The sequence below is a fragment of the Trichomonas vaginalis genome, chromosome V (assembly GCF_026262505.1).
Source record: "Trichomonas vaginalis G3 chromosome V, whole genome shotgun sequence".
Lineage (NCBI taxonomy): Eukaryota > Parabasalia > Trichomonadida > Trichomonadidae > Trichomonas > Trichomonas vaginalis.
Window position 1 is genome coordinate 19,239,832 of NC_067207.1, and position 26,080 is coordinate 19,265,911.

The following is a 26,080-nucleotide window of genomic DNA, read 5'->3' on the forward strand; positions in this document are numbered from 1 at the left end:
ATAAAATTCTCGATATGTGGTTAAAATTTTGAGAGGAAAGCAAGGTTATTACCAAAACTTAAATATTTGAGGGAAACTGAATTAAAATCATATGCAATCTATGTTTTTGAAGTTATAAATCATTTTTAACTCTGTTTGAAAAAAATTGAATTTCAAAATAAGAATTTAATCATGCCAATACACATCATTTAACTCGACATTTATTAATTTGCTGATATTTATGTGTTTTGAGAGAATAAGTTTATTATTGTTTTATGGATGAATTTCAGGTGATCGAAGATCTAAAATCTTCAAACACAAAAGAGGTTTTAGCGTCGTTAGACAAACTTCAGAACATGCTTTCTACTCCAAAATCACAATTTATTTCTTGCGATTTAGTTTATCAAGCTCTTACACCATTGATAATTCATCCACATTACAAAATTCGTTCTTCAGCTTGCACAAACATACTGATTTTGCTCGAAAAATACATAGATTCAATACAAAATGTCGAATTTGCTTTACAAAATATAGCTTCATCACTACTTTCTGTAAATAGGAATGTTTCAACATCATCATTACAAGCTATTAAAATCATTATTAATAAAATTGAGCCGAAAAGATACTGGTCTACAATAAAAAACATAATTTTGAATGGAAAATCACTCCAAGTCCGCGAATTCATTCTTGAAATTTTAATAGATTTTGCAAATGTTATTCCACTTTCTCCTATCTTTCTTCTTTTGGATGATCCAATGTCACAAATCCGTGAAGCAGCACTTAAGATACTAAAAAATGCGGACCAAGATAAACTCATAAAAACATATAACAAGGTTATTATATCATATGACGCTACTCAGCTTCTAAATAAAAATATTCACTTCAATAATACCAAATTATCACGAGATTCATCACAAAGCATTTCATGTATTAAGCCAATATCAGCGTCCATTACTCAAGAAAGCTTCAGCCTTCTAAAAAGCAATAATTCGTCACTTGCTCCTGAAATTAAAAATTCCAAGGAGATATTTTCACTTTTAATACCAAATTACGAGTCATCGCAAAAAGAAAACGAAATGTCCTCTTTACACAGCATTCAAGAAAATTCAACGAGTCATATCTCCGCAAGCGACGTCAAATCATGCTCAAGCCTTAGTAATTCCAAGACCAAATCAAAAGTTAGTGTTAAATCAGATAAAATTACTCAAACAAGTAGCATTATTCAACAAAAAGAAATTATTGAACGGGAAACAAGTAAAAAGTCTGAATCTAAAGATGACTACGGATATTACAGCTATTACTATTACAGTGATTACACTTACTCTTCTTCTTCAGAAAATAATCAAAAAGATAAAAAAGATTCAAAACAAAAATCAAAAAAGCATGATGACAGTCCTTCATATCAAGCAGTAAGTGATGAAAAATCTATTTCTACTTCAAATAAACCAAAGAAAACTCTTAAATCTCAAAATGAAAAAATTCCAACAAATACAAGTTCTTTGGTTAATGAAATAAAGGATTCTCCTATTTCTAAAGCTTCTTCGAAGTTCCAAAGTGATGCAAATAGTAAAAAACAAAATTCTTTGAAGAAATCTAAACAAAACAAGCCACAAGTGAAACCAGAGAATGTAATTGAAGACTATGATCAACAGAACCATGATTCTTCATTATCAAATCAAAATGATTCAATTTTCAAATCAGATATGTCTCCAAAATCAACAAATACGTCACTAAAAGTTCACAGGAATCCTGAAAGTGCATTTTCTGATTCGAAATTACGGTTTTCTTTTTCAAATCAGAAAAATTCTTCAAGTATGAGCTTAGAACACAAGCATCCACTAGCCAAAATACCAAAACATGTCATAAAACGTGCAAGTTGGCTTGAAAAACTCACTTATCTCGAACAAATTTCGCATGCAATCACAGAAAACACTCCTTTTGATCCAAATAACGTTGTTGAGGTCATATTAACAGCCTGTGAGACATTTCATATAAGAGTTGCCCAGTTTGCGCCTGGTTTACTCCATGATATCATACTTAGGTACCCAGAAGTCCTCAAAACCCACTTGAAAGGCATAATTCTATTGATGCTGAACCTTTCTAATCTCCCTGAAAGCGATTCTTTGTTCGATGCCCTTATTGTTGAGTCAAAACAAGAAGATTTGGTTTCATCAGCTTTAGATGTAGGAGAATCAACACCAAAAGGTCTTCCTGTTGAGCAATTCTGCCTTGCCGTACTGAATTCTCCAACTGCTTCTGGTTCTCTTTCGTTGACAACTGTGAAAAGATTGGTTGTCAAAATTTGCGACAGAAAACACGAATTTCTTTCGATTTCTTTAGCGAAAGTTATTTGTAAGAACTATACAAAGTTCGTCCAAATAGCTGCTTGCGAACAGGGAGTCGAAGTAAAGAAGTTTTTGGCTCCTTTCGTTAGAGAAGTTTTGAAAATGAAAAATCATCTGGAAAAACAGAAGAATGCAAGTTCAATTGACTACTCACCCATCATAGAAACATTTACTACAGCAGATGAACCCGAGAAAATGGCTTTATTCCAGAAATTTTTGAATGATATAAATTCAATGACAGAAGAAACGTTTTTATATCAGGAAAAGATGATATCTGATATATCGCAGTCAATAAGAGATCCAAAACTGTTAGAAATCGTATTTTCTGATAAAAATGGCGGAAATACAATTTTTATTTCTCCGTTGTCAAGAATTATACCTTATTGCAACGAGGAATTACTTGTTGGAGCTGATAAATATTATCAAACACTGTATAAAATGTTCAAATCAGGAAATAGTTCGTTAAGAAATGAAATCGTGAAATTAATCTGTATGATAGAGAATGCTGTTGGTAAATACATCCTTGATGAACCTAATATTCCTGAAACTCATAGAATATTAATTGGAGAAATGATGTCTCAATATTATTAAATTTATTTTAATTTTTTTGTTTATAAACTACGAATTTATATAGAATATGCACATGTTTTTAATATAATTTGAAGTAATTAGCATTATTCAAGAAAACAATTTATGAAATTTTATTTTATGTGATTATATATATAATTTCAATCGCAAATAAGATTTAGATGTAATGTATAATTCATTTCACTATAAATTAAATTAATCAAGAGAAAAGAAACGTAATATTCGAACTAAGATCTGAAACGAAAAAGAGAAAATGTGTCTAAATAAGGTCCATTTTTTATTCATCACAGTTTATAAAGTTAATTTTTCAGCTCATGAATTTTCTGTCAACATCGATTTTTTTATCAAAATTTCAACAGAAAGCGGTTATCGTAAATAAAACTTCATCTACGAGTGTTCATTGTATTTCATCAATAAAATAATTTCCGAGATAATTTACGTTGCGAAAGGCTTGTTGTTATAAAGGTACTCAGAAATATTTTGTCACTTTATTTTCAGTACTAATACATGATTTTGAAACGAGAGCTATTTCAGTAAAAAATTCCAAAATTTTTTAAAATCATTTGAAATTGAGAGCCTTAAGTTCTGGAATCATATTTATACTTCATAGGTCAATATTTTCTCATTATATTAGAGATTGATTTTGAATGGTTTACAAGTTATTAATATAAACGCAAGAGATCTAGCAATCCAATTAAGGGTTTCGTTTTGCTAAAATTGTCACTTTTATAGCATATTTGTTTTTGGATGTTTTGCGAAACCAAAAAAAAACTATGATATACAATGTGTGTGTAAAGAAAATACTTTATTTACTAGTTAAAAAATCATTTGGTATTGATCAAGTTATTTTTTCTGGATAAGATATTATATGGATAATTGGATAGAAAATACAATTATATAATCTTGTACCTGGTTTAATTAAGCTAATTGTCATCAGAAACTTGTAATTTTTATGAATTTCAGATTTTCTTTTCATTACTGCTTTTCTTAATAGGTCAAGTTCTTATTTACGTTATAAAGTATGATATTTACAAATATCAAGTTATCGTGTTTTTTGAGAAATTATGAGAAACAAACAAAAATGAAAAAGATAGGAATAGCAATGAATAGTGATGTGGGTATAGAAAATGTAAGAGATATGAATGCAAAGCAATCAGTATTTAGGATATTGACCATAGATTTCGAAAAAAAATGCTGCATATTGAGCGAAAACTATGATTATATTATAAGGCTGTCATTTAAAGCATAATGAAACTATTCCCTTTTCATTTTAATCGAATAAGATAGTAAAGATTTTTGAATTAGCTAGAAACTGATGAGATGTTTTCACAAATCAGATTTTTAATCTCTATAATGCATAATTCACTCAATATCTCAATTTTGATATTGCGAGATATTTTTGCTATCGGTTTCGCAATTTTGACACAATAGCAAGAGGGTTCTATTGTAATAAACAGAAATTCATCAAAAGTGACAGCTCTCAATTTTTTGACATTTGTAAATTCTAAATTGAATGAGAAAAATGAAATAATACTAAGCATAATACAATATTCTAGATTTAATTATAATTAGGAAAAAGTTAGTTTTGAGAGTACTTTTCATAGGCATATAGAATGAAATCTTCTGAAAAATAATATCACATAAACTCATATTATTTTCTAATATATAACTATTTTATATAAAAATCAAATTCAATGATCTTAAAAGCGAATGATAAACCTCAAAATTTACGAATATAATGAGTGGGAATATAATTCTTATCTATCATAAAACCATATGAAATATTAATTTTTGCTTTACGCCTAATTTTTGGCGACAATTAGCAAAAAATGTTAAATGTTAACACTCAGTCCATTTGAATATGAAAAATAAAATTGACTTTGATTAAATGTTTTTATTTATCATGCAATTCTTCTTGCGACCAAAGATTTGAATAAAAGTTCAAAAAATAAGATAGCTTAAAAAGTAATATACGATAGTGTTTACTAATAGATGAATAGTATATAAATTCTATTAAAATGGATTTGATCCAAAAAAATATAAAACCAAAAATAATTGTTATAATTTAAATGAAGAAGTAATTTAAAACGATTTTATTTATGATCAAATTTTATATATTTTTTGGATCAAATCCATTTTAATAGAATTTATATACTATTCATCTATTAGTAAACACTACCGTATATTACTTTTTAAGCTATCTTATTTTTTGAACTTTTATTCAAATCTTTGGTCGCAAGAAGAATTGCATGATAAATAAAAACATTTAATCAAAGTCAATTTTATTTTTCATATTCAAATGGACTGAGTGTTAACATTTAACATTTTTTGCTAATTGTCGCCAAAAATTAGGCGTAAAGCAAAAATTGATATTTCATATGGTTTTATGATAGATAAGAATTATATTCCCACTCATTATATTCGTAAATTTTGAGGTTTATCATTCGCTTTTAAGATCATTGAATTTGATTTTTATATAAAATAGTTATATATTAGAAAATAATATGAGTTTATGTGATATTATTTTTCAGAAGATTTTGTGTTCTTCTTCAAAATTTTATTTTTTATTAAAAAGAATCTTTACAAAATATACATTTACTTTAATTAATATTTAAAAACGTGCTCTATCAAAAGTTCCAAAAATTCAATATTTTAGCTTTTCTGAGGTGTCACTTTTGATGAATTTCTGTTTACAACACTATAAGCATTATTATCAACGTAGAATCTGAATATCATATCAGAAAATGTCGCAAATCTGACATTTACCCGACCAAATAGCAAAAATAATTGAATACTTTTCGCAAAAACTGTAAAAATCGATAAAAATATGAAATATAGATATTAAAGAGACTTTTTATATAATATTCATAAAGATTTTCCAAAAATATGATACCGCAAAATTAAAAAAGTGACGTCTTGAGTGGAGTCAAAGGTCGAAATTGCTAGCTAAATGTTTTTTTAGCGAAATTGCGTATTGTACGTTTTTTTCGCAAAACGAAACCCTTAAATCCAATCGAATACAATTTAATAGTGGTTTTATAATTTTAATTTTGGGGCTTCAGATATTAAACTTTTCCCAAGTTGAGAATTGATAAGTTTACAATACGAAAATCTAATAATTTTTAATGACTGAAGTAGAAAATCCAACAGATCCACCAGAGCCAAACAGACCAAATATCATGAAGACGAAGACATACACAAGGTATATCCTTGATGCCTTCCAAATATTTTGCATAGAACGAAGAAATGAATACATGAAAGAACACCCCGAGCTTAAAAATTCAGAAGTCACGTCGATTCTCGCCGGTGTCTGGCGGAATATGCCGGACAAGGAAAAAGAGTCTTACAGCTCAATCGCGCGAAATCTTCAAAACAATAAATGTAAAGTAGAAAGAAAAATTCGCAAAGTTAAAGCCAAAAACAAACCTCCAAAAGACAGTACAAGTCAATCTAACACAGAAATAACAGAGCCTGACCCCGAAATTGATGTCGGGACTTCAGGAATTACACTGCCTCCACCTAAAATTTATATTGTAAGTAGGACAGGCATGGGGGAGGAAATATCGGAAGTCAGTTACAACCTATTACGGATGCAAGACGAATAATTTTGTATTAGATTTATGTTTGTTTGTAAATATTTTTATGTAAATTAATAATATTTTTAAAGCTCTCACTGAGTTTAAATAAGTTGTCAGTTTAATGTGATATAATTTTTTTACTTACATACAAACATTTAAATGTACTCTCAATTTTGTTTGCACATATTGAATTGAGGTCCATTCAAAACCTTTAGATTCACCTTCAAAAAATTGAGAACTCATTCAGAAAATTCTTGTATCAATCAGTTAGTTCATATAATGAAATTGAATCAGAAAAGTAATATCATTTTTGATCATCATACTGGCAGTATTAAAATACGTTGTCGAACAAAATTTTTGAGAGAAAATGAGCCCATATGACACAACGACGATTTTTTTTATTTGTGCCTAACGTCTGGAAGTCTTGAAGCTGGAGATCGCGAAGAATAAGCGGACCGGACTTCAAAGTTTGTGTCATGGAACTGTTCGTCGAGAGAGGTCTTAGTTCTGCGGGATGTCTGCGGTCGATCATTAAATTTCTGTTCGACACGAGAGATTTGGGGCGAGCCTGTGGTGCGCTGGACGAACTTGCCACAGGCCATGCATCTGGTGTTGGTGCAGGCTGAATTCGATGAACCATTGACAATGGAATATAATTGGTCGGAAAGCTCGTCGAAGTTTTCCTTGGAAATCAGGTTATCCTTGCGGTTCTTGTAGTCATCTGACTCTTCGATTAGGGCTCTGAGAGTCTTTTGGATCTCATTTTGATTAACATTGTATTCCCTTTGATCAAGCTTAGATCTCAGAGTTGCATCCACTTGCTTGACATATGAATGCATTTCTCTGAGTATGGCTTCTGTTAATGGTATGACATAAGCTGTATATTGTGCAAAATCATTAAAAGAATAGACATATGGATAATCTGGGAACTTAGGAATATCAGATCTTGAATATGTAACACCTTTTGCGAACTGAGGAAACTCTTTATCGCCATATGGTAAAATTCTATTAAACGTCTGAGAAAATTCTTCCAATTGCTTCTTGATTTTATCGATATCGTCAGTATTTTGTTGCAATTGATTTCTATCTCGAGTTGCTGCTACACGAACGCATGCAGGAACTGTTTTTCGTGATAATCTGTCAACTTTCATTGTTCCATCGTAAGCTGCTGCCATTTGGATGACTGTATCTTTGACATCGTCAAGTTTTTGAGACATTTTAGCGACTTTTAGCTTCATATCATGTACTTCGTCGATTGCTTCTTGCGTTGAAACTGGTGTTTTGTCCAAAGCTTCAAGTTCGCTTCGAATTGCTGCGTTGACTGAAAAAAGCATTTCACTTAACTTAGATTGTATCAAATCGTTGATTGAATTTTGTCTAGAATCCATTGAAGATTTAAATTTTTTAACTGTCTCTGATAAAACATCGCTAGAATCATTGCATTGCTTCTGTAATGAGACAACAGCTTGACTTAGGTTTAAGAAATCTTCCATTTTTGGACGGTTCGCTAATTCAGATTTTAACGTTTCGATTTCTTCGGAATGTTGCTTTAATTGCTCTGAAAATTTCTGGAAAAGATGTTGAATAAGCACATCATCAACTTCAAGCGAGAATAAAGGCTTTCCGCTGTTTAATTCGTTCCTAAACTCTTCGCTTGTTGAAGACATTCAATGTCGCTAAATTTTGTAAACATCTCAAATAATATTTTTATAAAATGTATTATAACTACCTTACTTTTCTCGCGTTTAATAGCTACAATTATAACTAGCATACGTGCAAGAAGTAACGTACTAACAAGTTCTAACTATTCTGATAACAGAAGTTGCATTTTTTAAACATTAGTTATACCTTTTTTAGATCCACATTTAGTTACATACCTTACAAATATTCGATTTTTTAAAATTGAATATAGCTACAAGAAAAACCATTTATAAACAAAATATGAATCAATATATAAAATATTATCAATCAAATCATTTAAAATGCGCTTACCCATATGATATTTGGGAACAATATTATGAAAATTCCGATATCAACCAGAATATTCATGAAAATCGTTTGATTAATTCAAGCCAAGGAAATATTTTTGTTCACAATGTATTATTTCAAGGAAGATATAATCAAGCTATAATTAGACTTGAAAATTTTGCTAACCAATTTCTAATTTCGAACTCAATTTTTGAAAACACTACAAGAATTAATAAAGATCCAAATATTTACCAAAACGGTGGTTCTTGTGTTCAGCATCAAATCTGTGTAAAAAATGTAATTGGAAATTTTGCTTCCCAATATTATGCTTCTCATTCTAAAATCATTTCAACTAACATTAATTATATCATAGAATCATCATTTATCAACTCTCAAGGTGGTTCATCACCAGTTGTACTTGTTGGTGGCAAAATATTTATTGATAAATCAAATATTTCTAAATCGTACTTTAATTCAGGATCCTGGAGCACTACAATATATTGTATTATCAATTCAGAACCAAATTCAAATGTATCATATTCAACTTTTAAAAATAACACAGGATTTAATTGTGTGTGCCTCTTTTCTCATAGAAATTTTTCAGGGACTCTTCATCATCTAATATTTGAATCAAATTTGCAAAGCATCATACTCATTCAGGCAGTTGATAATTCTAATATAATAGTTAGAGACTGTAATATTATTAATAACAATGTTGATCATTTATATGCTAATAGTTCAAGTACTATTACATTTTTAAATTGTTATATTGCAAGAAATTCTTTCCGATACACACTTGAAACTGCTCAAATCGAAGAAATAGATATTGACAATTCATTTATCGGACAAGAACTATGCAATGGAGACCTATTATTTCTAAATAAATTGATAATTATATCAGTTTCAATTGAAAATGAGAACAAGCCAATTATACAATATGACGAGAATATTAAAGTCAAGGTTGTTTTTAATCCTTCATTAATAAAAGAAATTACAATTGAATCATGGATTGATGATGACAGATCTAAATCATTCACTCAAAACAAAACATTTGGAATTGACAATACAGTTATATTTGAACATAATTTAAATGAAATTTATTATAACCACACACTTCATGTTGTTTCTTATTCACAAGAAAATCCATCTATATCATCTGATAATTTTAGTTTGGAATTTTCAAGGAGAAACAAAGCATCTATTACAGTTACAGAATCATTTTACACAGAAAAGAAAGTAGTACTGAGTATAAGTGTTACTGAATCATATGAATCAGAGTTCAACGATTGTAAAATTCATTTATCATTCGATAACATTAGTGATTCCAAGCAAATTCCAGTTTATTCAAAAGAAATTGGTATCATTTGTGACATTCCCAAAAATATTGATTTGAAAACAAATCTAATTCGTCTTCAAATCACAAACTCACAAGGTTCTATTATTTGTGAAACATATCATCAAGTCTCTAATAAAATCAAATCCAAAAACTTAATGAACCACAATGAATGCAACCCAGTCTTTTCATCACGTCGAAGGTAACTCTTCAACACGCAGTTTTTCTAAAAAAATTGATGATATGCAGAAGAACATTTTTCGTCTTATAAATAGACATTCCGTGGTAAATCAGTGATTTTTATGAATAAACAACTCTGAATGAACTGAAAACATAAGTTTTTTTTGAATATTGTAAATTTCTATAAATTTTAAGGCTGTACTTACGCCCATCTGACTTGAATTCAAATTTTTGACAACTGGCGTGAAGCATCGTTGAAAATCAACCTTAAACAATTGAATTGAATGCCATAGTGGCGTAAGTACACCCTTAAATTTTAAAAGTTCAAAATTTTCTAGAGACATTGTTGATAAATCAAATCATCATTGATATTTCACTAACCATATCATCCAGCCTCATGTTTTCAATGATATTCAATAGGAATTATTCAAGAACAAGACAATCTTCTAAAAATATAAAACAAACAAACGATAATGATTTACCGATAACAAATGGTCTCATGGCTAAATTAAAATGTTACTATTTTTACGATATTTGGAAAGAATTTTACCAAGAATTTGATAATTCAGTTATAGAAATTAACGAAAGTGGAGGAATTGCTTACAATATTAACGCTAAAATATTAGTTTACAACGTCTTATTTCAAGACAATTTTGATAATTCCATTATATATATAAAATCAAATGATTTTAAATTTCTTATTTCAAATTCTATATTTGATAGCATTTCATTAACTGGTAGTGATAATTCATGTATTTGCCAAGACGGTGGATCATGTGTTCAACATCAAATTTGCGTAAAAAACATTTCTTCAAATCATTTTTCAAAAATTGAAGTTTCAACTTATGATAATAATATTAACTATTTTATAGATTCATCCATAATTGATATAGAAGTTCAAGAATATGCTATTTCTCAGAATAATGGCAATGAATTAATTGATAAATCAAACATTTCGAATGCATTTGGCGGTATTGAAATTCTCAACCAACCAAAAAATTCAAAAGTTTCATATTCATCTTTTATGAATAACAGAGCATATAACATAGCTTATTTGTTATATTTTGAAACATTCAATGGAAACTTTCACCATCTTATTATTGATTCAAATAATGCATACACTGCAATAATTTTTTTATATGGTGATGACCAATTTGTTATATCTAGCTGCAATATTATTAATAATTATGCAAATTATTTAATTGAATTATATAGGAATGTAATTATATCAAATTGTTTTATAGATAGAAATAACGGTGAAATAGTTTATGACAATTATCAACTCATTGAACCTGCAGATAAACAAATAGATCTAAAGAATTCAAATGCAGGAGATGATTTATGTAATGGAGATTCTTTCATTTTCAATAAAATCTTGTTCAAAAACATCTCTGTAAGAAATTTAAACTATCCAATCATAGAATACAACGAAAATATTCAACTTGAAATTTCCGCTTTTGGAACATCAACAAAAATCGAAATTGTAACATGGATTGATGCCGACGAAACTAATTTTATTCCTCATGATCTACAACCTATTATTGAACATAACTTAGAAGGTGTTTTTGGAAAACATATACTTAACATCAAATTCGAATCAAATGGAAATTATATACTTAAAAGTTTTGAATTCACTAGAAGAAATGAAGCTATAATTAATATCATGGATTTAATTTACACTGGAAATAAAGTTGCAATCACAGGTACAGTTGATAAAACATTCAATGATTGTTTCATTTGTTTATCATTCGATAACAAAACATGTTCAAAGAACTTTCCTATTTTCTCAAATGAATTTGATATTGTTTCAAACATTCCAGATAACTCTTATTTCAAGAGTTCATCAATATTTATTCACGTTCGCAACAAAAATGATAAAATTCTTGGCTCAACACATCAAAAACTTTCCAAAATAAATTCAACAAATAATTGTTTTCCAGTTTATTCATTACGGCGAAAACATTGATACAACCAAAATTAATCCATCTGATGAATCTAACTTCAAACTCTGTGAATTTAATTCATTGTACCATAACGATACCCATTCGAAATATTCTAAGATCTGACATTATTATGATATTGTTAATTAATGAAAAGGACATACTCTTTGTGAAATGTATCATAAAATTAGTAAAAAATAAATGTAAAGCATTTCAACGATGTTTGGTAAGATTACTAATGATAAGAATGAAATCATTTGTATATAATGTATGATTTCAATGTAATGGCGAGACCATCTTTATTAAACTCTATATTTGATGACAATTCATAATCTTATAATTTTCAATCTAATATTTACCAATATGGTGTTTCTTGTGTCCGGCATCATGCATGTGTAAAAAAATTCTTTTTCGTATGTATATAGATTTGCAATTCATTCTAATCTAATAGTTTCCTCATCACATTATAGTGTTATTTTTGTCATTGATTCATTTGTTGCCAACACTCAAGCAACAGGAACTCTTTTTAGGCTTGAATGAAAAAAAATAAATTTATTGATAAAACAAATATTTCTCATTCAAATATCAATGGGAATTCAAATTATACAGTCTATAATATAGGGTGTCCAAAGGTGCGTTTAGCACAGCGCTCTATATGAGACTATTAAAGGAGATATATGCTGATTATAAATATATAATAAAAAATATGAATATATGTATATGATGAGTATGTTGTATTTTGGCGCCATGCCGGGATATAAAATGAATTTTGAGACAAGAGGCGGTTTCGCGGGAAATTTTGGCGGGATTTTTTTTCATTTTTTTAATGAATCATAAAGAAAACATCCTCGCTTTTGCAAAAAAATTCAAAGACTGTAAAAAAATCTACGAGACATTGGTAAAATGCTTCGGTATGGATGCTCCTAGCTATTCCACTGTAACGTATCATGTTAGGATGTATCACTTCATGAACAAAAAGGCGCCCATCATAAAAATTGACAAAAAATCGCCGGATCAAAGAAAAATCAAAGCAATTCTTCAAGCGCTAGATGAAGACCCAAGAGCATCACTCAGAAGGATAGAGGAGATGACATAGATACCACGTACAACAGTCAGTTATTATCTGCACAATTATTTGAACTACAAACTAGCGTATACACGTTGGGTTCCGCACAACCTTAATTCAGTTCAAAAAAAATCTAGAGTCCAATCTTCGAAAGAGCTCCTCTCTATATTGGGTGCGTATCAATCCAAGAAGTTTCGCTTTTTAGCAACAGGGGACGAGTCTTGGTTTCAATATGCAACAGAAGCCAAAATCATGTGGATCCCGAAGGATGAAAATCCGCAAACATTCCCGAAGAAAAAAATTGACACACCAATGATGATGTTGTCGGTTTTTTGGGGCGTGAATGGCATCATCGCAATTGATATTCTTCAAAAACCTAATACGATGAATGCTCAGTATCTAATTGACAATGTTCTTACTCAAATTATCAATTCTGATGAGTTTGAGAAATCCAAACAACAAAAACAAAAGTTTGCAATTCATTTTGATAATTCAAGAGTTCACAAAAGTCATAAGGTAATGAATTACTTGGTGGAAAACAATGTCAAAGTTGTTCCAAACACAATTTATTCACCTGATATTGCACCCTCTGACTTTTATTTATTCGGCACGCTAAAAAAGAGAGCTGAAGGACGCGAATTCGCGAGTCCAGATGATCTTGAAAATTTTGTAAGAGAGCAATTTGAGCAATTTTCTCATGATGATTTAAAGCGTGTCTTTCAAGCCTGGATCGATCGCTGCGAACGCGTGATTGAATCCAATGGTTATTATATTTAAATAAACTTTATAGATATGTAACTTGTTTATTTCTATTCGCAGTATTCAGGTTTGTGCTAAACACACCTTTGGACACCCTATATTTATAATTCCAAGCCGAATTCGAACGTTTCGTATTCAACTTTTAAGGAACAAAATAGGAAATATCGAATTTTGTTTACATCAAGAGGTATTTAATGGCAATCTTCGTCATATACCTCAAGCTGGAACTGCCGTAGTTCATCAAAAATCCGATTCGTCTTCAAATCACAAACTCAGAAGGTTCTATTATTTATGAAACATATCATCAAGTAGTTAGTATCCCTAAGTCGTGTACGGCGGCACTGCGTTCCACCTTACCCAACTTAGCGGTTTGACACTTTACAAAACCGGTAACGTATATTTTACAATACAACCATAACACCAACTTAACCTTAAATATTTACAAAACCATCTGACACATAAATGACTTCACTAACGACTTCACTAACGAATTCACTACCATCCTCACTAAATAAAAAATAACCTTATTTTATTTATTTTCCCACTTTTTTATTTCATTACAAAGACATGTCTGACTACATTTACTATGACTCTTTCCCAGAACGTTTCCGTGAACTATTCAAAACTCAAGTAAAACTGAGAAACATGCATTTTAACAAAGACAGACCCATTGACGATGAAAGAAACCCTGAATATATTACAATCCCATATGACGCAAAATTCATTGCATACATTCCTTATGGTCGCAGAGGAACGAAAACTATTTCAACAATGACGAAAAATTATTTCTGGAGCGATGAAGAAAATTGCCTTATCTACATAAATGCATACTTAAATAAAGCTACATATTGTACAAAAGAAGGTTGGACTGGATTTGAGCTCTACATATACGACGACGATGGAAACAGACGTTGTGTATACCCATACGATAATATGTACCATTGTTTTCATCAAGCATTAAACGAATACATAGTCAGTAAGGGTCTCATTCCTGTTGAGTAGAAATGCTTTATTTTTGTTCCCACATTTATTTAAAAATAAATGATATCACCACCCTCACACGTATGAAAACATAGCACAAAAATAGATTTAGGTGAAGTGGTGAGATCTCACCTCTTTTTTCACCTGTTTTTTCACCCTGTTGAATTCATTGCTTTATAACTCTCTTCCTTTCTCCAACTCTTCTAGCTTCTTCTTAAGTTCAGCAATGTTGTCCTCATGAAGTTTAATCTTTCTCAAAATTCCTTCTTTATCTAATGGTTGCTTTATCTTTCTAAACTGAACTCTACCATCCTTCATAGTATGAATGTAAAAACCTTCTGGAATAGTTCCTGATTTAATGTATTCTACCAAAAACTTTTGTTTCATTGCTTCTGTGACTTTAGTCGTCATTTCAATCAAATAAAAATTTTAATATTAAATAAAAATAACGTTATTTTTTCAGTAAGGAAACGCAGGAGTTTTACGATTTATTTGAGAAGTAGGTTCTGGTTTAAATGTTGGAGTCGGTTTAGGAGTTGACTTTTGAACAGGAGTTTGTACTTCCATAGGTTCAGGAGTCATTGAAGGTGTTGTTTGTGAAGGCATTGGTTTTGGCATCGGTTTTGGCGAAGGTGTCGGAGTTTGTTTAACTTCAGCTACTTCAGTATTATTTACAACATTTGCTTTATTTCTTTTCAACATCATAACTGCTCCTGCTGTAGCTAGCAAACCTAGTGGGAGACCATATCTTATATAAGGACTTGACCAAATGCTATTTTTGACAGGAGCTGGTGGAACACCTAACCTTGGTGAAACTGCTCTTTGCCATTGTGCAGCTCGTAAAAATATTCAATAGGTGCTCCATAATCGTTTGGTAAAGTTTGTTTCATAGATGGTGAAGGTTCACGAGAGCTGATGAAGAACTCATTTATAAGCTTTAAAAATAAACGTTCATCCTTTATTCCTCACTGTCGTCCGTAGCTAAGTTATAGTCATCTAATCTTATTATTGGTATGCCTGACTGTCTTACTTGTATGGCAAAGCAACAATCCCTCATAAATCCAATAAGTGGCTTTGGTACGTTTCAGTTGCTAGTTCAATAGGTCCTTTAACAGACAATTTGTATGTTATTGGAGCAGTAGATGTTTGACCTTGCTGGAAGCAAAAGTCCACTTCTGTTGGAAAACCACTAAGAAATGTGTTGTCATAGCTATCCCATTTATGTTCCCACACTACCATCACACCAATGACCTCATAACATCTTCATTAAATCCTATCATATCATTGTTTGTATTGCAAAGCGTTCGCAACCATTTCATAAAATACAGGTCAAATTTTTCAGGTTCTGCAGGCATATTTCCATAAGCTCCCATGGAAAGCTGAAGATATTTAAACTTAGGGTTCTCAAAATTAACATAATAGTTGTCTTTCTTTCTAAATAGTGCCCAAATACTTTTAACATTAATAGGCGTATAAGCTGCTGTAAATGTTGCACTTGAACTATCTGTATTCTTTGAGAATGAACCGTCCATAGGAATCCAATCCATAACTTTAACAGGAAAACATAAAGCCTCGTTTGTGTAATGTTCTACAAGTTCTGTATAAATGTTAGGGTCTAAAGAGAATGACTTTGGATGAATGAAACATTCATTAAAATCCATCTTTGTTCGAAATAGTTGCTGGGTTACAGTTGTAATAGTAACTGTTCCACTAGCTTCTACTGCCTTCGTTATCATAGTGAATGGTTCATTCCATGGAACAAATTTATTTGTCGGTGGATTTGAATCTGAAGCAAATGCAACTTTAAGAGTTAGATTGAAAGCAATGATATCATTTACAGATATAGATGTGCATTGTAAGGCGTCGCTACTGAACTTTACTTTAAGCTGAATGTTTCCTGCAAAAGCTGGAATAAATCGAATAGCTTCTAATGGAAGGAATCTTCTAACAGGAATTCTTAAACGAAGCTTAAAATCAAATGATTTTCCTGCTGTAATTGGACCACTAACAATTTGTCCTGTTCTGCATGTTCCCGAATGACTCCATACATCTTCATGTCGAGTCTTTGAAAAACATCTACTTTCTTTATTTGTTCGGTAGTTTGTGAGTTTGAGTTATATATGCTTCTTCTCTTGCGTTGTCTTGAGAATATACGATACGACCATTTGCAAGGATTTGATATCCAGCAACTGCATAGAAAGCGTCATCGAAACCAATCCAAAATCCTGGGGGTTTGTTTTATTGGAACCTGAACCAATTTCTTTATCTGCAATAAATTGACTTCCATTTTATACGTAAATGAATGATTATAAAGTCCAACATATTTTCACCAGGAGGTGAGAGATTGAATGTTACCCATGTGTTATCTTTAGCAGTTCCAGGTTGTGATGGAATCTTTGCGTCAGAATATTTTCTATTAGTGTCACCAATTTGAACTGCATTGTCTATGATATCGAAATATGAGCGAATCTGATGAATATGCTCTGCTGGAGTAAATTCGTTTAACTGTTCGTTCTGCATGTATTTACTTCGATAAAAATATCTATTTACTTCATTATTCTCACTCTTCTTCTTGGCATTCGTGGTGGAAGTTGTTTCTTGACATTTTCAATGAACTGTACATTCTCTTTTGTCTCAACTTCTTTCACTGGCGGGTCAGGGTTCTTTGACTCGGTTTGTTTTTCAATGAAATTCACGAACTTTGCAATAAGCTCTTGGTTCGTTATTGAAAGTACATCTGGCTTCTTTTCTTCTGGTTCTATTGACTTTTCAGTTTGAATAGAAGGTTAATGGGCTTCGTGGACTTCACCCTTGCCATACACCTTAATGTTGTCGCTTTCTGCATTCGCTAATGGAACCTTTCTTTTTCTTACGTATATTTTACCATCTTTACTCTGACTTACGTAATAGAAAGGATGTTGTATTCCTCTTGCGTCATTTAATATAATAGACTCTCGCTCTGATTTTGACAAGCTCATTTTACATCGGTTAAAGTTTTAATTTTGTTTTTTATCTGCAGTCAAATGACTCAGACAAGCCCTACGGACAAGACCCAAGGGGTCATAGATGTTGAAGCATTGAAGAAAGAAATTCGTGAGCAAATTTTATCCGAACTGAAGGAACAAAAACAAGAACAAAAGCCAGAGAGACCAAAGAGAAAACTTAGTGAAAAACAACTTGCTGCATTAGCTGCTGGAAGACAAAAGAACCCACGTTTGCTGGCGAAAAAGCTAGAGAAGAAGCTGAAGCAAAAGCTAAAGAAGCTGAAGCAAAGAAAGAGTAAATGGTTTATTTTTATCCGAATTAAATGTATAGACAAATACCTTTATCTGTTGCGTTCAGTAGTGAAAACCCTGACGTCAAAATAAAGGGGAACAGAGTAACGTTTAAGTTTCCAACAGACTGGATTGTGAACATAAATGAAGAGAAGTACATTGGCATAACATCTATGTATATAACACGTGCTTTCAGAAAGGTTGACTTTATACTTCAAGTCGAGATAGAAAATGACGAACAGTCTTTAAGCGCCCAAAACATTCACATATACAAATACTTTAAAGACGATACAACATTGTTGCAATGTATGATTTCATTTAATGAGATGTTCGAGAAAAAGTTCAACATTGAAGTACAAACTTTACAGCCTTTACGTGAGTTTCTTGCACAACTGAAAGAAGAAGGTAGTCAGCCACAACTTATAGACTTTCATTATGAATTTAATGAAAATGAAGATGGAACACATGACTGTCAATTCATTGTATTCTCACCATTCAATGAAGTCTAAAGAGAAAGAAAATCCATTACGTATAAGATTTCAAATCTCTGAACCAAGTGATGATTTCAAGAATGTTTTCAATTATGATGCAATGCTTCCGAGGAAAAATGAATTTTCAAAGATTGTAACACCTGGCATTTGGGATAGAAAGCAAGCTATATTATATTCAAACTTAAGTAAGGGAGTTGAAAATGAGTTCATTGGTCATACAAGAACTTCACCACTTCCTAACCTAAATACTATAAATTAACTGGCTTCAATCGTGAGTTTTGGATAGACATGTTCTCCACTCATGACCATAACTGCCCAGTGTTCTTACCTCCAGACCATAAGGACTGTCTCTACATTGAAGCACAACTCTTAAACTCTACCATCGCAGTATTGTAAATGACCACATGGGCTTCGCCCTTGCCGCTAGCGGCTTATTTTTATCATGAATGACTCATTGCTGACAAAAATAAATGACCTCAGAACTTCAACTTACGAATAAAGCTTGTTTTAGTCGTTATTGAGAAGTTAAACTTTTCAGCAAAGCAAGGACTAGAAGACTTACATAAGTCAAATCCAATCTCTTGACCGTCATAAAGTGCTTTGTAAAGTTTCATTAAACTGAACTCAGAGTCTTTGTCAATTTTCCTTGCGGAACCATTAAACCTTTATCTTCATCATAGAAACACTGAACAGAGTCAGGAAACATTTCATTAGCGGTTAAAGCAATAACATCTTGCTTCACGCCTTTCATTCTGCAGTGAAATGCAACTTCATTTAAATCATTCGTGAGTAAGTCTATGTAAGTCTTCTTTCCACAAAATATTGACTTGTATGCTAAACTTTGTTTTCCAGGTGTTATTTCTGCAAGTCACTATGAAATTGACCAAGGTTTTTACCAATGAGAACTCTTCCATAACGTTTCTCAAACTCTTCAGCTAAACGAGGGATATCTTCATTGTAGAGATGCATACTGTCGTATCGCTATAAAAGATGTCCATTCCTAAGTCTCAGCAGTACAGAATACTTCACACATTATTCTCTTCGACATAGACAGAATGTTAACACCAAGTGGACAGAAGTTAAAGTGTCTGCAAATGCTTTTCGTTAGCTTGAAAATAGTTTTATCTGAACCATCCAAACCTTCGAACTTCACTATATGGTTGTAGTTTCTGATGGCATATCTTATAGCATCTTTGTCATTTACTATGGTTATTTTTGACTCAATAGGAGATAGAATAGTTTTGCCATAAATACTGTTCAGAATGAGCTTTATATTTTCTTGCAAAGGATTTCCTTCTTTCTTATACTTTAACCTTAACTCAAACAACTTCTTTACTTCATCTCTTATTCTAATATCTCTGTTTCCATCGTAATAGTATCCTTGCAACACTTCACATTTGACACCTTGATATTTTATGAGGTCTTGTAATGTTATATGGTCAACATACATTAAACAGCAAGTGTTTGAACTTCTGGGAACGTTAAGTTCTGGATTTAGTTCAGGGTCACAAACTATTAAAGGAAAGTGTCTATGTATTCCAATCTCTGTTATCTTAATGAGAACAAAGAAGCCAGACATAAACTTTTCACCAATGGGTTCCTTTTGGTCGTCATCGAATAAATGTCTCATGAGATACTCTGTGCTTAACATTCTCTTCATAACCTTTGGAATACCTTCTAAAGTATAAAGTCTTGCTATAGCTGATGGATATAATGAAACAGCGTCGAAGTCAGCAATGAGTTTCTTTTCGCTCTTTTGTTTCATGTTATCTGACAGCATACATCTTCCACCTTGAATACAGCGTGAAATAAATTCTCTTGGTTTATTTGAGAGGTCATATAAATTTCCATTCGGGAAGTACACTCTGTTCTCAAACAATTTGTTAGCAATAGAACAAATACTAACGTAGTCATAAACGTTTAAATCAAATTCTTTCAATATGTCATTGCGGAACTTAACAAAACCTTCTCTTAAAATTCTTACATCTTGTTTGCAATAAAATGTGCTATACTTTTTCTAAGTCGAAGTGGTTTTCATCTATTCTGCAACCTTTGATGGAATCTATGTTTTTCATGAATGTATCTGCATCCTGGATAAACTTACATGCTTCAGAAATGACACCAGTTCTGTTGTCATTTGCTAACAAAACACTGCTGTAGTAGTTATATGGAAATACTTCTTTCGGTCCTGTTTGTAAGTTAAACATAGCAGGAAATAGTTTAAGCTTCTTATTTATAACACTGTAAGAGTCTTTTATAATAATTGCCCTTCCTTTATATAAGCCAGTTATTTGCATTGTTCGTGAACCTTTAATGATGGGAGTTCCTTTCACTTCTGTCATGTGTCTTAAGATGAAGTTTATATCATAACTGAGGTTATGGAAATATATTAAACTCTTGTCAGGAAGTCGTTCCAAAAATTCTGTTGCACAGTTCTGACCCCAAATGCTTTCACTCACTGAACCATCTTCACTGTCGTAACATATGTTAAAAGCTTTATGAAAGCCATCGGTACTGCACTCAAAGTCAGCAAAGAAAACGTGCTCAGGAATGAACTTGCACTTATTTTTATTTACTTCTTTTGACTCGGCTTTCTTCTTCAGTTGTACACAATACTTTGGAGCATATGTCAAATCTTTAAATGGTGCAAGGTTCTGTTTATATAAGTCAGTCGTATATGTGAAAAGTTCTCCATAAGAAATAGGTTCGAAATATTTGCACTCCCACAATGTTTTCATAACATCCCATAACGGTGTTGTTCTATCATAACGAACTACATATTTATCTTCTCTCTTTGTATAAATCTTCATCTGTTTCTCAATGTTCATTCCACCACACTCCTTCAAGATTTCTATATAGTTGCGAATGAAATATGTTGTCATTGGTAATCTTTCATTTAGCATGTAGTGGTCTTCAACAAGAAGTAAGTCAATAGTTCGAACAGTTTCACATTCTTTTGGTATGTATCTCTTTATTTCATTATGTCTTGAGTCATTGAAATAACCAATGGTAACATTAAATGCTATACCTGTTGCGTCAGAAATTTCTTGTACTTTACTTTGAGGAAAGTCTCTAACACGAATGACTTCTCTCATGTGGTCAATAGTTTCTTCATCTACTCCAGCCTGAATGCAAGCATAAACGAAACAATTGTCTTCTGTCATAAGTGTTGCAGTTCTTTTGTTCAGTTCATTGAAGATTTGGTAGCGTTCAAGATTTATAGGTAATGTGCAAAGATACTTCCAGAACTGACCGCTTCTCTTCTTATAAAACTTCTTTTCACCATTATCTTTCCAAAAGCTTTCTATAAGTGCTGGGTTTCCTGTTTGCTTAAGAGCTTCCAAAATGGCTTTCTGGTCATTTGTCAGTGTGCTTTCATCTCTATATGGTCTCTTTTTTGGTTTGCCTTTCTTTACATCTGACATCGTTAAGCCTTCATATTCTGTTAAATCATACATCTTTATTTCAGTAAGATTCTTTATGTTTGTCAAGAAGAAGTCATAGTGCATTTCAACAATACCTGCAGCATTTGCTTCTATCTCTGATATAAAGTTCTCCTTCAAGAGCTGATGTAGTAATGTTCCAATATTATTGAGGTTTAACGTAGAACATTCATACTTTCCACCAAGTTTATAACATACCATCCATCTCTGTTGGGAGTTTATTTTAATCTTCTCTAAGAGTCTCATGAAAACCTTACCGAAATGTTTGTGTAAGTAGTCTCTGTTTGGTTCATCTAAAGCTTCGATGTTAAAGTCAATGAGTCTATTGCCTGACTTCACATTTCTCTTCCTATTCTCTTCATCTTTCTTTAACCATCTCTCACCTTCTTTTGGTTTGTCGTCAATGGAACGAATGACATCGTTAGCTTTGCGAACTTGTTCTATAGCACTTTTAAACATCTCTCTTCTCTGTTGTTTCAGTGTGTCGTCTCTTCTTCTTGTTTCACCAACGTTTGCATTTGTTATGTCAAACATTTCTCTTCTTACTTCATGAGGTACTGAACGTCTATGATATAAGTCAATAGCAACGTCATTTAAAGGAAATGCTCTTGCATGGACTTCGTCCTCGCCGCGTTGCGGCTTTATGAACTCATGAATTCTATCATAACTTATTGCACCATTATAGTCTTTAATGAAGTCAGCGAGTGCTTTTTTGTTTGTTGCGTAATGCTTTGCAACATCTATATTAGCTTCTGTAAGAAGTTGTTTTATTTCCGAGTGTTCTAACTTAGACAACTTCCGATACATCTTTAGTAGGAAATAAAAAAATATTTTTTGAAAAAATTAGATTAGATTTTTTTAAGTTATTTTTCAAAATAATTTAATATTTTTATTTTAATGAAACACATGCAAGATTGCAAGTTCTTTTCATACAATGCTCTCGCTACTGCCATCAAGAATGAGTTCAATAATGCTTCAAATGTTAATGTTATCTTTAACAAGAAGTTTGTGAAAGAATCTAAGTTTGGTCAGTATGTCAGACCATTAGCTATCGTCATTGACCGCAAACGTTATACTTCACAAGAGTTAGCAGTAGTTTTGAAACAAAAGAGTTTCTTCGTGAATGTCAAAGATACTCATTATACTGTTATAAAGAACTCTAACATTTGACTTCTTCAGTATTGCTTTAAATCTTTCCGAACAGAAAGAATATAAGAAGGGTGAAACAAATGTGAAATATTATCCTTCATCTCTGAAGACAATAACGAACAAAGATGTTATACAGAAATTCTTACCAAAGGTTGAAGAAGCTTCTATTGACATTGACGAAGGAAGTGAAATGGTTGAAGAAATAGACCCTGAAGCTATTTAAGCAAAAATATATTTTTGGTGAAGAGGTGAGATCTCACCCGTTTTTTCACCTCTTTTTTCACCTCATTCTCTCTTCGTTAATGTTGTCGTGACTTTATTCTTCCTCTTTGAAGTTATCGAAATATTCTGTTATTTTTTCCTTCAGTAATGTTAAGTCTTCTTTGAATGTAAGTATTGTGCAACCTTTGATGTCATAGTGTGTTTGAGGAAGAGTATTTTTGACAATTTCCTTTATTTGTTCATTCGGTGTCATTGAAATCGGTAAGTTTTTCACGATAGAACCAGTTTCTGTCAGATTTGTAAATCTTAGCTAAGTCGTAAAAGCTCTTGTTGTTTCTTCTGACTAAATGCAACATAACCATATCTTTATCTTCTTCTTTCTCCAACTCTTCAGTATATATCATATACTTATAACTCTTTTCCTTTCCTTTTGGTACTGAACGTGGTATTCTTTTCTGTATGCTTTTGTCTTTGGATTCAATGACTTCATCTTTTGCTTGAAGTTTCTTTTCCATCTCTCCACGTTCTGCTTTATATAGTTCATCTAACATCATGAAAATATAACAAGCATAACGAGGTGAAGCCCACATTGCTACAGCATTTACTAAAAGTCTATGAACATAATAACCTTTCAAAAGGAGCCAAATTCTTGCGATTTTCATACGGAATCTCTTCTCTCGGTTTTCCGAGGGAAGCAATCATATGAGGAAATTCTTCTAAAGGTTCTTTTGTCTGTTGGTTTTCAAACCAATGATATGATTGCTTTGTAGAACGAAGAGCATTCATTATACTTTGCATTTGGTACATGTCATCTTTGACTGAACGAATGAGACGTAACTGTTTGTTATACTGTATGTACTCGTATTCTTCATTTATAGCTTCATGGACTATAACTGTTGTTGTGTTCTCTAATGTTGACATTACTGTCTTTACATACAAAATAAAAAAATAAATAAAAATAAAACTAACTTTATTTTCTGACTTTCACAAAAGACCAAAAATAAACGCTTTACATGTATTTTTCAGCAACTTCGTCAAATAATTTTATAGCTTTATCTATCTCATCTACTTCAAACGTTTCTTTACCTTTCGTGGGAGCACCATACATTTTCTCAAAAACTTCAAGCAGTTCTGTTTCAGCAGCTCTCATATCATTAACAAACACAACCTTGACTCTATTGACTGTACTGTCATATCTTTGAGTTATATTATATGTCCTTCCTATCTTATATCTTTTTGTGTTGAAGTCCTTCGGTTTCTGAACGATGTAAAGTAAGCCTTCACTGCAACGTTCCGTATCGAATGAACCATAAGTTATGAAGTTATATCCAACAACTGGGTCTAACCATAACAAAACTATTGGTATAAGACTTTTGTCTATAAGATATGCTCTTGTTCCATGAAATGCTACTGATATCATAAGCTCAGGATTTCTTGTCAAAATTTTCTGAGTTGAAGCATTTCTAACCCAGTCGTTTGTTTTCTTTCCAGATGGAGATATAATGTCTGACAAAGAATATTTGTTGTATTTCTTTGAGTATCTTACGTTTAAATCACCTATTCTAACCAATTTGGTGTCATTGTCTATCTTTCTAACTGTTTCAAACTCAATGTTTGACATATATGTCTTTACATACAAGATAAAAATTTTTCTTAGAAAAAAATTAGCGTTATTTTTCTAACTAATGAAATTCATTATTTTTGTGCTGAATTCAATAAAAATAATTTTTAGGTGAAGAGGTGAGATCTCACCTTTTTTTTCACCTAATTTTTCACCTCTTTTTTCACCTCTTTTTTCACAAGCGTTTTACATGAATTGTACGATGTATATTTGAAATCCTAAACAATTTCGTAGCTTCAATTTCTTCTTTTAGTACATCGAATGTTTTAATAATGCCGAAAGTCTCTTTATATTTCATCTTGACGTCAGACAGAAGGAAATCTTCTGCAGTTGGATAGTTTTTGTTCAGAAATGTCAACATATCCATTTTATCTTCTGCTGGCTTTTCTGCTTCTTTCTTTAAGTCTGCATAGTCGTTTCGCATTCTTTCTATCTCTTTGACTGAATAGTTATATTTTCTTATTGCTGCTTTACATTTTGAACATTGCGGATTCATTTTTGCGTTATACATTGAAATAAAACCAGCTAGAACAACTAAGGCGTCAATGGTTTTCTTTAACTCAAAAGCTGCTGGTTTTAACTGTTCATGCCATACCTTACCTCTTCTATCTTTATCTCTTATTTCCCAAACACATTTTGCAACTAATGAAACAAAGTTATCGTATGTCTTAAACTCCACCGATTTATATATGTCAGAAATATTTTTATAAACCATGTCGCAATCTTTGTCCATAACTTTATGGTTGCAATGATATCCTAGAAACTCATAATTTACTTTACGTATGAATTTCTTTATTTCTACTGAGTCAGTTGGTTTCACTTCTATTTCGTCGAATTCAGGAATAGTTAGTTTTTGTTGTTGGATTTCAGGCAATTTGGGTAAATGGTCAATAATATCCTGCATTTCATAAAGATACTGTTCATTTGTTTCATCTTTCGCACTACAGTCTAAATTACTTGTTAAAAGTTCTTGCTTTATCTTCTGGATTTCTGTTTCAAAAGTATATGAAGAAGGAATAAAGCTTTTCATCTCTACCAACATTGACGCAGGATTCATGACTAGCGAGTTTGGTGCTGTAGTTGTTTGAATTGTTGTTGTGCCGATTGTTGAAATCATATCTTTTATACAAAATAAAAAAAATAAATAAAAATAAAACTAACT

At 31.6% G+C, this 26,080-nt stretch overlaps 9 protein-coding genes and 6 pseudogenes across 15 annotated transcripts, besides 5 other annotated features; 6 read left to right on the plus strand and 9 right to left on the minus strand.

Moving 5' to 3' along the window:
* Nucleotides 1–254: 254 nt before the first annotated feature.
* TVAGG3_0364360 (armadillo (ARM) repeat-containing protein family) lies at nt 255–2,946 on the plus strand (the record flags this gene model as incomplete). The annotated part of the gene is made up of 1 exon (XM_001307759.1): nt 255–2,915. One exon carries the CDS (start codon nt 255–257, stop codon nt 2,913–2,915), a length of 2,661 nt encoding a protein of 886 aa, XP_001307760.1.
* Nucleotides 2,947–4,359: 1,413 nt separating this feature from the next.
* Nucleotides 4,360–4,396: a mobile genetic element.
* A 1,176-nt stretch (nt 4,397–5,572) lies between these two features.
* Nucleotides 5,573–5,610: a mobile genetic element.
* A 421-nt stretch (nt 5,611–6,031) lies between these two features.
* TVAGG3_0364390 (HMG-box family) lies at nt 6,032–6,568 on the plus strand (the record flags this gene model as incomplete). The annotated part of the gene is made up of 1 exon (XM_001307760.1): nt 6,038–6,517. One exon carries the CDS (start codon nt 6,038–6,040, stop codon nt 6,515–6,517), a length of 480 nt encoding a protein of 159 aa, XP_001307761.1.
* Nucleotides 6,569–6,621: 53 nt separating this feature from the next.
* TVAGG3_0364400 (uncharacterized protein) lies at nt 6,622–8,166 on the minus strand (the record flags this gene model as incomplete). Its single annotated transcript, XM_001307761.1, has 1 exon — nt 6,889–8,157. The coding sequence occupies one exon, from the start codon at nt 8,155–8,157 to the stop codon at nt 6,889–6,891; it is 1,269 nt and encodes a 422-aa protein (XP_001307762.1).
* Nucleotides 8,167–10,161: 1,995 nt separating this feature from the next.
* Nucleotides 10,162–10,283: a mobile genetic element.
* A 94-nt stretch (nt 10,284–10,377) lies between these two features.
* TVAGG3_0364420 (uncharacterized protein) lies at nt 10,378–11,937 on the plus strand (the record flags this gene model as incomplete). The annotated part of the gene is made up of 1 exon (XM_001307762.1): nt 10,378–11,937. One exon carries the CDS (start codon nt 10,378–10,380, stop codon nt 11,935–11,937), a length of 1,560 nt encoding a protein of 519 aa, XP_001307763.1.
* Nucleotides 11,938–12,529: 592 nt separating this feature from the next.
* Nucleotides 12,530–13,834: a mobile genetic element.
* TVAGG3_0364440 lies at nt 12,626–13,754 on the plus strand (annotated as a pseudogene). Its single transcript has one exon. A coding segment is annotated over exon 1 (1,129 nt).
* A 212-nt stretch (nt 13,835–14,046) lies between the features above and the next one.
* Nucleotides 14,047–26,080: part of a mobile genetic element that runs on past the window's edge.
* TVAGG3_0364460 (uncharacterized protein) lies at nt 14,304–14,738 on the plus strand (the record flags this gene model as incomplete). Its single annotated transcript, XM_001307763.1, has 1 exon — nt 14,304–14,738. One exon carries the CDS (start codon nt 14,304–14,306, stop codon nt 14,736–14,738), a length of 435 nt encoding a protein of 144 aa, XP_001307764.1.
* On the minus strand, nt 15,180–15,645 carry TVAGG3_0364470 (annotated as a pseudogene). The gene has a single exon. A coding segment is annotated over exon 1 (466 nt).
* Nucleotides 17,267–17,691, minus strand: TVAGG3_0364480 (annotated as a pseudogene). Its single transcript has one exon. A coding segment is annotated over exon 1 (425 nt).
* TVAGG3_0364490 lies at nt 18,025–18,876 on the plus strand (annotated as a pseudogene). Its single transcript has one exon. A coding segment is annotated over exon 1 (852 nt).
* On the minus strand, nt 18,977–19,933 carry TVAGG3_0364500 (annotated as a pseudogene). Its single transcript has one exon. A coding segment is annotated over exon 1 (957 nt).
* Nucleotides 20,534–21,386, minus strand: TVAGG3_0364510 (organellar and viral DNA polymerase type B; the record flags this gene model as incomplete). Its single annotated transcript, XM_051231533.1, has 1 exon — nt 20,534–21,386. A coding segment is annotated over one exon (853 nt), but the record flags the coding sequence as incomplete, so codon positions are not given.
* TVAGG3_0364520 (organellar and viral DNA polymerase type B) lies at nt 21,673–22,733 on the minus strand (the record flags this gene model as incomplete). The annotated part of the gene is made up of 1 exon (XM_051231534.1): nt 21,673–22,733. A coding segment is annotated over one exon (1,061 nt), but the record flags the coding sequence as incomplete, so codon positions are not given.
* TVAGG3_0364530 lies at nt 23,513–24,218 on the minus strand (annotated as a pseudogene). Its single transcript has one exon. A coding segment is annotated over exon 1 (706 nt).
* TVAGG3_0364540 (organellar and viral DNA polymerase type B) lies at nt 24,307–24,852 on the minus strand (the record flags this gene model as incomplete). Its single annotated transcript, XM_051231535.1, has 1 exon — nt 24,307–24,852. A coding segment is annotated over one exon (546 nt), but the record flags the coding sequence as incomplete, so codon positions are not given.
* On the minus strand, nt 25,094–26,035 carry TVAGG3_0364550 (organellar and viral DNA polymerase type B; the record flags this gene model as incomplete). The annotated part of the gene is made up of 1 exon (XM_001299493.1): nt 25,094–26,035. The coding sequence occupies one exon, from the start codon at nt 26,033–26,035 to the stop codon at nt 25,094–25,096; it is 942 nt and encodes a 313-aa protein (XP_001299494.1).